The sequence below is a fragment of the Colobus angolensis genome, unplaced genomic scaffold (genome assembly GCF_000951035.1).
Source record: "Colobus angolensis palliatus isolate OR3802 unplaced genomic scaffold, Cang.pa_1.0 Scaffold78, whole genome shotgun sequence".
Classification (NCBI taxonomy): Eukaryota; Metazoa; Chordata; class Mammalia; order Primates; family Cercopithecidae; genus Colobus; species Colobus angolensis.
This window is the reverse complement of record NW_012121598.1, coordinates 4,777,097-4,788,877: the sequence shown is the minus strand read 5'-3', so window position 1 is coordinate 4,788,877 and position 11,781 is coordinate 4,777,097. Positions and strand designations below refer to the sequence as shown.

At 34.5% G+C, this 11,781-nt stretch overlaps 1 protein-coding gene across 4 annotated transcripts in view; it reads right to left on the bottom strand.

Moving 5' to 3' along the window:
• The window catches only part of DTWD1 (DTW domain containing 1), a 36,111-nt gene that overhangs the window by 13,461 nt on the left and 10,869 nt on the right, over positions 1-11,781 (bottom strand). For all 4 annotated transcript variants that reach the window (XM_011928600.1, XM_011928597.1, XM_011928599.1 and 1 more), the window contains 2 exons: positions 11,591-11,734; positions 8,805-9,063 (listed from right to left, as the gene is read on the bottom strand). In XM_011928600.1, the coding sequence (XP_011783990.1) occupies positions 8,805-9,063; positions 11,591-11,734 (403 nt within the window). The remainder of the gene's footprint in view (positions 1-8,804; positions 9,064-11,590; positions 11,735-11,781) is intronic.

Here is an 11,781-nt window from a genome sequence, read left to right as displayed (position 1 = left end):
AAGAAAGAAAGAAAGAAAGAAAAATATATAAATATGTCTTCTTAACCACAGGCTTGGTACAATAATAATAATTTCTCTTAATTATTCTAAGGATTTTTTTTTTTTTTAAGACTACAGTTAACTTCCTTTAATCCCAGTTTGAAACAAGACATTTTCTTAAACACCTTAAGGTATATACAGAAGCAACATAAAACAAATAATAAAATCTTACACATGACAGTTATACTGAGTCTTAGACCAATGAATTAAAAGTAGTTAACATTTAAGATATTCATGTCTTCCAATCTTCTATGTATCAGCATCTTCAAAAATCTGAATCTCTGATAGGACTACATTCACTAATTTTCAGAAGGGTTTCATTTCCTTGACAAACTGACTTTTTTGTTTGTTTAGAGATGAAGTCTCGCTCTGTCACCCAGGCTAGACTGCAGCAGCGTGATCATAGCTCACAGTTACCTCAAACTCTGGACTCAGTGATCCTCCCGTCTCAGCCTCCCAAGTAGTTGGGACTACATGTGCACACCACCATATCCAGCTAAGATTTTTTATTTTTATTTTTTTTAGAGATAGTGTCTTGCTATGTTGCCCAGACTGGTCTCAAAATCCTGGGCTGAAGTGATCCTCCTGCCTTGGCCTCTCAAAGTGCTGGGATTATAGGTATGAGCTACAGTGCCCAGCCTATACTAATTTTTTGTTTGTTTGTTTGGGATGGAGTCTTGCTCTGTCACGCAGGCAGGAGTGCAGTGGCATGATGTCGGCTCACTGCAAGCTTCGCCTCTTGGGTTCACACGCCCTTCTCCTGCCTCAGCCTCCCAAGTAGCTGGGACTACAGGGGCCCGCCACCATGCCGGGCTAATTTTTTGTATTTTTAGTAGAGATGGGTTTTCACTGTGTTAGCCAGGATGGTCTTGATCTCCTAACCTCATGATCCGCCCGCCTCGGCCTCCCCAAGTGCTGGGATTACAGCCTAAACTGACTTTTAAAATATCATTCTGAAATTCACTGAGAGATAGGCAGCTTAATGTTCCTTAATAGTGGTAAAAGTTTACTTCTTGATTATCACTTTCAGGCTATATTCATGAACAGAGTATCCTAAAGCTATGGTTTCTTTTGTTTGTTTGTTTTAGCTCTGTCACATGTATGCTGTAGAGCTCAATAACAGAGTCAGGTAGAATGTCTTGTTTTTGTACATTTAAAGAGGGAATAATTAATGCAATAACAGAATAGAACTCTCATCTGTTATAACTCAGCTGTCATCATACAAACCCAGAATGCTTTTAGCTCCTTAGGCCAGTAATTGGACTTATACTATATTTATTTTCTTGTTTTTGCAAATTTTATTTGAAAGTGAGAAAGAAAAGAGAGAAGGTGGCATCAAAATTGGCCCAATGACCAACTGGAACTTCTAAGTCATTAATGATTTCCCAGTGTCACATCCCACTTTTACTCAATGTAAAATGTAGCACAGACAAGAAATAATAAAAGAAACACAAAAATATTCAGAGATATGGAGATCAAATGACTGATAAGAGTTCGAGGAAGAGAGAACAAAGAGAATGGAAGAGAGGGAGTGGTTAAAGAGATAATGCCAATGACTTTTCCAGAAATTATTTTAAACTATGAAAAGCCACAGATACATGAAACATCATGTGTCTCAAGCAAGATAAACACAAACAAATCAGTGCCTAGATCTATTACATATTTATGTAACTGCAAAACACCAAAGATAAAGAGAAGATTTTAAAAGAAGTCATGGAGAAGGGACAGATCATATACAATGAAAAGGTAATTAGAACGACCAAAGACTTCCCATTGGCAACAACAGAATATTGAAGACACTAGAATAGTATCTTCCAAGTCTCAAACAAACAAACAAACAAACAAACAAAAAACAGACTGGCAACCTAAAATTGTGAACCCAGCAGAACAACATATCAAGAAAAAAGTAACAAACATTAATAGACAAATGAAAACTGAACATACGGCAACAAGAGACCAAATTAAAGGAATTCCTAAAGGATGTATTTGATAAAACACTGAGTAAAGAAAATAGTAAACATCTGTGCAAATCCAGATAAATGTTGCCTGTATAAAACAAAAACAGTAATAGTGACTAATTTGTAGACTGACAATAAAGGACAGAACAAAAATAATGATATTAACAATAACATTGTGAACCAGGAGAAGGCTGAATGAAGCTTCAGCATATGAAGTCCATACAATGTAAAAAAGGAGAGGTTAAACATTGTTTGGCTTTGAACTTTTTAAGTGATATGGGCAATTCTCTAAAATAACTGAAATAAGAATAAAAATGGAATAAGAAAAAACCTCATTCAATCAAAAAAAGAAACAAAAATTATAAAAAAGCACAAATAGAAATAAAAAGATGGTAGAAAGTAGATCCACTTACTTCGATACTCACAGCAATTGTAAATAAACTAAACTTACTATTTAAAAGACATAGATTATCAGATTGAAACATGAGAAGGATGACCTCTACAATTAAATAATTGGGCTTCAATTAAATACTGCATTAGAGGTCTTCTTTAACATAGTAATAAAGAACAATAAATTAATTAGATGGATAAGAACTGGAAAGAAATGCAATTGGCACTACTTACACAGAAAATACAATAAAATCTCAGGCAAATCATTAGCCATATAGTATCTTGCAGAAGAGAAGGATTCAAACAAGACACAAACATATTGATAAATTCCACACTAAGAGTTTTTTTCTCAAAACAATTAAAAAGATGAACCACAAACTGCAATAAGATATTTTACAACATAAAAAGATGAAACACAAACTGCAATAAGATATTTTACAACATTATCTATATTCTAGAATATATAAAGAATTTCTACAAATCAATTAAAACACTAGAAAAATGGGCATAGATATTTCACAGAATAGGACATGTATATGGCCAAATAAACAAACAATGTAATTCTCAATCCAATTAGTAATTAGAGAACAGTAAATGAAGATGACAATGAGACACCATTTTAAAATACCAGATTGGCAAAAATCAGACATTTGATAATACCAAGGTAGGAGAGATTATAGATCAATGGAGAGCTTATACATTAATAACAGAAATATTCCTTTGTATGTCCACTTTGAAAAACAATTTGGCATTATCTTGTAAAGGTGAATATTCTCATACTCAACAACTCAGCAATGTGACTCCTAGCTATGTTTCCTAGAGGAGCTTGTATATGCACAAGAATGTGTGTAGTAGCATTATTTGTAATAGCAAAAACTAGAAATAACCAAAGTGTTTCAGTAGCAGGAAACCAGATAAACTGTAGTATATTCACAGATATTATTCAGCAGTGAAATCGAATAAACTACAGTTACAGTGATATGACAATATAGATAAACCCTAAAAACAAAATGTGACTTTAGAAAGCAAACCTCAAGAAAACAAAACACAGGTTAAAATAAAGCAAAACTAAATTATATATAGTTTATGAAAACAAATACATATAACACTACAATCTAAAAAAGCATAATTCAGGAAAATAACTGTCAGGGGAAGAAGGGGAATGGCACAGGGGAGAACATGGGTAAATGGAAGTTAGAAATACTGGTGCTTGCCTTCTTAATTATTCATTATGTCATTATGCTTTATAACTTAACGTTACATATATATATAAGTGTATGTGTATCTATTTCATATGTATCACAATTTATTTAAAAATATAACACAGTTAAAAACAAACAAAACCTCTTTGCTTATTTAGTGAAGGAACTGGAGCTTAAAGTCATGTTCCAGCCCAATTCTTTCCATTAGACTTAAAATACAATCTAATCATGTCAATGACAAGCTTAAAATTTTTTAATGATGCCACAGCACTATGGATAAAAGAACAAATGCCCAGGCATGCTGAATAAAATAAGATATTTATAATTTGAATTTCTCCAGTCTCTTTTACCATTCTCATATATGTATACATTCTAGACCACATTAAATATTTCAGTTTCTTGAATGCAAAATATTTTTACACCCTAGTATTTCTAACAGTCAGTAACTTTATAATAAAATTATTGTAAAAATCATAAACATTTTTTCTTGAGGGATTTTGCTCTGTTGCCCAGGCTGGAGTTCAGTGGCATGATCATAGCTCACCACATCCTTGAACTCCTGGGCTCAAGCAATCCTCCTGCCTCAGTCTCCCAAGTACCTGAGACTACAGGTGCACGGTGCACACTACCACACCTTGCTAATTACTTTATTTTTTGTTGAGATGTAGGCCTTGCTATGTTGCCTAGGCTAGTCTAGAACTCCTGTGTTCAAATGACACTTCCACCTTCATCTCCCAAAGTGCTGGGATTACAGGAATGAACCACTACATCTGGCTCAAAACTAGTAAAATATTTTAGCAGTAGAAACTTAAAGTAGATAATTACAAATGGCTTTTCCTTCCAAAAGTGCTGCCTCAGTTTCTTCAATTGCAAAGTGAGGATGACATCCTTTACCTCATATATTCGATGTGAAGAATGAGTAAGTTAGTATAGGACACAGCACTCACTGACACGAGGAGTGTAGTTTAGGCAATGCTTATAATGCGAACAAAGTTATCACTTTAAAAGTTGTATCAATACAGTCAAACTGAAGGGAAAGAGCTGGCTAATTTTATAACAAATTTCAGTATAATGCTGTTTAAATATAATCTGGACTCCCACCCAACAAAAAGAAACCATGTCTCCCCCTACATTCTGCCAAGGCTTCCTATGACAAATCTTCAAGAATGTTATATCATTCTTCACTTGCAGGTTTAGGTTTACCTTTTGTGATTAAATTAGGCACTCTACCTTCAAATGTTTTGACATTGGTAGAACACACAGAGCTATTTTTCTATAAAAATTTGGCAAAACAGTATGGTTTTACATTGTTAAGGTGATTCCTAACCTCAGCATTCATAATAAGATAATGGAAACATAATTTCCGATACACCTGAGGGTTTAATTGAGGTTTAGACTTAGTTTGCTCAGATTAATCCCATGAAATGACAAAAAGTTTTAAAGCCTAAAGCCAACAATTTATAAAAACCATGGATTGTTTCTTATGGAAGTAACTTGGTTTATTCAGAAATTAGTATTTCACATACACAGAGGTTATAAATATGTGTAGAGCCCTAATTGTTTCCTGTGGTGCAATGAGGAGCCACAAAGGATAGGGGTTGAAGTAGGTCATGCAGAAAATTTGCCTCTAGAAATCTGTTGCTTTCATGATTTTAAAGAGATTAAGAAGCCCCTTCAAAAATTTTTGATCTAGCACAGAACTGAAATATATGATACTTTCCATGTGAATTTGGAAGGAATAACAAAAATCTTTTGTACAAATCTGATTTTAGGCAAGCCAAATGCGGACACTCTGAAAAGAGATTTCGAATAATACCACAATAATTCCTTTTATAGTTTTGTCAAGGGTTTTTACGTATGTATTTTCATTTGATCTTTTCAATTACCATATAAGGTAACTATAAAGAAAAATGGCTCAGAAAAATCTTCGAACTGGCAAGTAACCTGCTGCTGTAAACATCCACAGGAATGTGGCAGGCAGTGTTCCCTTTCTCTTTTTCAAAGAGCACAGCCTCAGGGCTTAGGCATTTGTCTTTCTATCAAACATCGGCAACAAAATTTCTTAAAGATCCTGTGCTCCCTAGTACCTGCCCTTTACTCTCTCCCACACACATAAGACACAAAGCACACACAATTAGACTTTCAAAGCAACTTTACTAACGTATATGAAGATCTCAGATGCATAAACTACATAAATTAAGCTCATTAAATCTAGTGTTGTCACTCGCTTCAGCTTGGAATTAATGAACACCAGTCAGACTCCAAAAGTGTCAAAATGTTCTTTTCCAGATAATGCACATTTTTAACAATAGCCTGAGAGAAGCTCTCCCAGTTTGAAACAAACTGTTTTAGCAACTGCCTAATATCAACTGAATAGCTTTCTTGCCTTCTAATCATACATGGACAAATAAAGTAACTGTTTTAAATCACTATTATTAGGAATGAAGTTTTTCACTCTAAAAGAAATAAAAATCCCTATAATGTTAAATATGAATTGGAACTATCTGTGTGAACTCATGACACATAACTGTGCATTTTTCCTGGCTCTATCCATTGAAGCAATGACATCCCAAAAGTAATGAATTTACCAGATCTTAGTTTCTAATACCATTTCCTATTAAAAGAAAGTATAGCTTCTTAGAAAAACAATTGATTATAGGTCTGAGGCAGAAAAAAATACAAGTGAACTTGTCTATTGTACCAAAAAGACAAATGAGGCCATGCCATGAAGTACTTGAAGGGTTTCCACTGGCAAAATTTGAGAGAACTACAACATCAAAAAGATTATTATCAAAAAGATTAGCATGAATATGCTACAATAAATTATAGCATATTGAATTAAAAAGAAAATCCATAAGATCATAGTGATCTCAAAAAGGGGTGGAGAGAGAAATAAAGAACAGGGGAAAAAGGAAAAGCTCTTCTTTACATAAGAATATTGGCTAACTAATGTAGGAAGAAACCATGTAATTAAAATTTCACCATTTTTCAATCCTCAATGTAATTATTCGATTTATGCAGGGATCATCAATGAATACTAAAATCACTGGTGAAAAGTTTTTGGCAAACAGTCCATAGTCTGAAAACATCACCCCACAGATTACTACTACTTACAAAGAGAAAAAATAAACCTTTATAATGGAAAGACTGGGCAATCACCACTTTAATCAAGTAATGAAAGTTATCACAAATAATAGAACAATTTGCATTATGTGCATCCTAATTTGATGCAACAATAAAGTATGAATTCACCTATGAATTGGTTAACCATACAATTTATCAGCTAAAAGGTTCATTTCCGAGAGTGAAATTACATATTATTAATAATTATACCCAAACGATAGATATAAACTAGACAGACAACGCTGGATTTATCCTTACCTGTAAGTATCCTAGCCAACATATTTAGACTGAAACTAATCACAATGAAACAATTGACCTGTCCTCTTCACAAAAGTCTAAGTCATGTAAAACAAAAACAGGACTACTCTAGATTAAAAGAGACTAAAGATACATAATAACCAAATAAACTGTGATGAGTTTAAATGCTATATGGGGGGAAGGTACAAAAGGTACTTTTGGGTCAACTAGGGAAATTTGAATATGGACAGTATATTAGATGATATTATGTAATTTTCATTAATTTTCTTAGGAGTGATAGTGGTACTGTATTTATTATACAGGAGAACATCCTTTTATTTTTTTTAACACGTGTCATAGCAACTTTATTTGAAATAGTAGAAAATGGGAAACAACCAGTGTAAATGTCCATCAACAGATAAATAGATAATACTAATCGTAGCATATCCATGCAACGAAATACTACTTGGCAATAAATGTATGACCTATTGATACATGCTACATCAAAAATGAGTGTCAAGTTATTTATTTTGTGTGAGAAAGCCAAACCAAAAACAGGAAAAGAGTACATACTATATGATTCAATTTATATAATATTCCAGAAAATGCATCTAATCTATAACGATTAGATACAGATCATTGATTAGAGTTGGGGTTGGAGAGTGTGGAAGTGTGCTGTGGGGAAAGCTGGATGAGAAAGATCACAAAAGGTCAGGCAGAAACTTTGGCAGGGGGTGGATAGGTTCATTTTCTAACTTGTAGTGATGGTCTCATAGCTGTACACATATGAGAGAAAACTTTAATACTGTTGAAACATATGTAGTTTATTATATGTTAATTATTCCTCAATAAAGTTATTTTTAAAAACTGTAAGGCAGGCTGGGCATGGTGGCTCACGCCTGTAATCCCAGCACTTTGGGAAGCTGGGGCCGGTGGATCACCTAAGGTCAGGAGTTTGAGACCAGCCTGGTCAACATGGTGAAACCGTCTCTATGAAAATAAAAAAAAGTTTGCCAGGAGTGGTGGTGTGTGCCTGTAATCCCAGCTACTAGCGAGGCTGAGGCAGGAGAATCGCCTGACCCCAGGAGGCAGAGGTTGCAGCGAGCCAAGATGGTGCCACTGCCAGCCTAGGCAACAGAGCAAGACTCCCTCTCAGAAAACAACAACAACAAACCTATAAGGCAAAAAACAAAAAACAAAAGAGAAGATCTAACTTCTTAGTAAATGTGTTCACCATTAGGGTGTTTATAAAAGAGATGTCATTCTTTATTAATATAGGAGAATATTCTTATTCTTAGAAAATGTACACTTAGGCTGGACATGGTAGCTCATGCCTGTAATCCCAGCACTTTGGGAGGCCGTGGCAGGAGGATCACCTGAGGTCAGGAGTTTGAGACAAGCCTGGCCAACGTGGCGAATCCCTGTCTCTACTAAAAACACAAAATTTAGCCAGGTGTGGTGGTGGGCACCTGTAATCCCAGCTACTTGGGAGGCTGAGGTGGGAGGATCACTTGAACCCAGGAGGAGGAGGGTTGCAGTGAGCCAAGATTGCACCACTGCACTCCAGCCTGGGCAACAGACTGGGACTGTGTCAAACAAAAAAAGGAAAATGTATACTTAATATTTAAGGGTAAAGTGTTACAAAGCCTGAAACTTAATTGATCAATCAAAAATATATATAATATATAAATACACACTCACATATATAATAAAGAGAAATAGAGAAATAAAGTAAATGTGGCAAAATGTATAGGTATTCAATGCAACTCTTCTTTCAAATTATCTATAAGTCTGAAGCTTTTTCAAAATAAGTCTGAGGGAGGAACAGTCCAAAAAAACATTTTTTTTTTTTTACCTTGAAGTCGCTCATCAGTGAATATTTTGTTTGTTTGGTTCCAGGTACTATCTATAAATATAATTTTTTTCAGTGGTGTGCCTTTGCACTTGCTGTCATTCAAATCACAGAACTGTTGTTCTTCAGTTCTTTTGCGTTTAAAAGATGGCTTGTCAGGGTCATCATTTTTGCCTCTAACATTATTTTGAATCCTTTTTTGCAGATGAAAAGAAATATCTTTTATTGAGATAGACTGAGGTCCAGGAAAAACGAGTGCAACCTAAAACAAAGAAAATTGGGTTAGCAGTGTGCTACTATGATCTTCAAAATATATAAATTTTGATTGACTTAAAATTTTCAGAAAGACATGTTGCATATCTGAGAAACAAGCATTAGGTTGGTTCTATTGTATATGGTTCTTTAACATGTATGATAAAGTTTTTGGCTCTGCCCTAGTAATTTATAATCATAATATACTAATTAAAACTATTATTTCAAAATAAGTTATTCACTGACTGATAGATGTCAGGTTAATCATACTTGAAATAAAAAGATTAAATTATATAATTTTTCATAAGATAAAAAGCAAAGTACATGATACTTTGTAAAAGAACCACTGAAAACTGTTCAATGATTAAACGCCATTTGCATCTATATCATAAGCCAAAGATAAAACAAATGATACAGTGAATGCTGGTGAGGAAATGGTGGTTTGAGGGCAGGATTAAATAGCATAACTCTTCATGGAAGCAATTTGACAATTTAAATCAAGAGTCTTAAAATTATTCATACCCTTTGGTTCAAACATTTCATTATGGGAACATAATAAAATAAACCTAAACAGAGACACTTACAATATCTAAGTATATTTATTTATTTTTTATTTTTTTGAGACGGAGTCTCGCTCTGTCGCCCAGGCTGGAGTGCAGTGGCCAGATCTCAGGTCACTGCAAGCTCCGCCTCCCGAGTTTACGCCATTCTCCTGCCTCAGCCTCCCAAGTAGCTGGGACTACAGGCGCCTGCCACCTCACCCAGCTAGTTTTTTGTATTTTTTAGTAGAGACGGGGTTTCACCAGGTTAGCCAGGATGGTCTCGATCTCCTGACCTCGTGATCCGCCCGTGTTGGCCTCCCAAAGTGCTGGGATTACAGGCTTGAGCCACCGCGCCCGGCCAATATCTAAGTATATTTATTACAGTGAAAAATTAAAATGAAAAAATCTAACTTTCCAGGAAAAATTACATAAGATACCTCTTTTCTTTCAGCACATTTTTACTGAGATTTATATTGTTAGAGCTTCCAATGTCTGAACAGCTCCTGGCACAAAGCAGGCACCAAGTAAATATTTGTTAAATGAATAAATGTTGGAGAATCAAGGGAATTTTATCCCCATATGTTTCTTTATTTCCCAAATTTTCTTCAATGAGCATACAAATTTTTAAAATAAAAAGATAAAAACAAAATCATAATAAAATAAAATTAGGAACAAAAAATCTTGGTCGGGCACAGTGCCTGTAATCCCAGCACTTTGGGAGGCCAAGGTGAGAGGATCACTTGAGCCCTGGCAGTTTGAGCCCAGCCTGGGCAACATAGTGAGACTTGTCTCTATAAAGAATAAAAACATTAGCTGGGAGTAGTGGTGCAACGCCCATGGCCTCAGCTACTCCATGGCCTCAGCTACTCGGGAGCCTGAGGTACGGGGATTGCTTGGGCCCAGAAGTTTAAAGCTACAGCAAGCTGGGATCATGCCACTGCATTCCAAGCTGGGCAACAGAGCAAAATTCTGTTAAAAAGCAAAAACCTTGAATTTTATAAATTTCAAAGTTGTCAAAGTTTTTAAATATTCATAATACATGTCTATATTTCTCCCTATATCCAATCAGCAAAGTCCAGGGCTTCTGAATTTTCTTAGATTATAAACATATCACATCTCCTTACAGAACATAGCACTACATTCTATTTAATCAACTTAAATGGAGTCTAGCTGACCAGAGAAGGAAACATTTTCCTAGATCTAAAACTCAAATATTATTTACAAATATAATTTTTTATATAAACTCAACCAAAAAAAGATATATAGATATAAACAGAAAAGTAAAAATTTACCAAGTTCTTCCTGGAACAAATAAATGTACTAATTTCTAATTTTGTTTCTATATTAGCCACACCAACAAATGGCCTCCAAGAGACCAAAAGGCTTTTACATGCTTCTTTCAGTACCCAAGGCCTAATTTTTTGAGACACATTGTAAAATTATTTTTCTCCAAGAAGACCCATAATATCTCACCAATGTGACAATTGCAACTAGGTGAAAACCAATTAAGAATCTAAAAATGAGCAAGGAAGGCCTCTGAGCAGCTGAAAGAAATGTTATAAAGGCTACGCACTAAAGCTCTTAATTTAGGAGGATTCCTGAATATCCTAACTCAGTCTTTCTTCTTTTAGAGAAATTCCAACAATATTTGTAATCTGGTTTCCCAGTTTGCATCAAATTAGATCATCTATATGTAGCACAAACAGGAGAAGAAGAGAAAAAGTAAAAGCAGGCAAATATTGGCAAGGAGTAAAAAACCTGAAGAAATAAGGCAGAAGAGCTATAAAATGCAGACTCAAAAACGCATAGCAGTCTAGAATCATCTGATCTTTGAAGATATCAACGAAATAAACTGTATATTGTCTAATGCTACCTAAGCATAATTCTTTATTAAGAAAAATATTAAATTATGTTTGAGTAAGATCAGAAAGGCAATGGAGGTTAAAATTCATTTGTATATCCAATGTGAAGAGTTATAAAAACTAAGTTGCCTACTTCATGGTCCTTTTCTTCATATTCTGGAATACAAGGATACGTGTAAATGTTTACAAATTCAGGTGCTAAGAGTTTTGCATGTATAGCAGTACTTTTGCCATCTGTTTCATTTGGATGTTTAATGATGTCAATCTTCAATGGAAGCTAAAGGTAAAAAAAAAGGACAAATTAAAAAATATATAAACATTCTA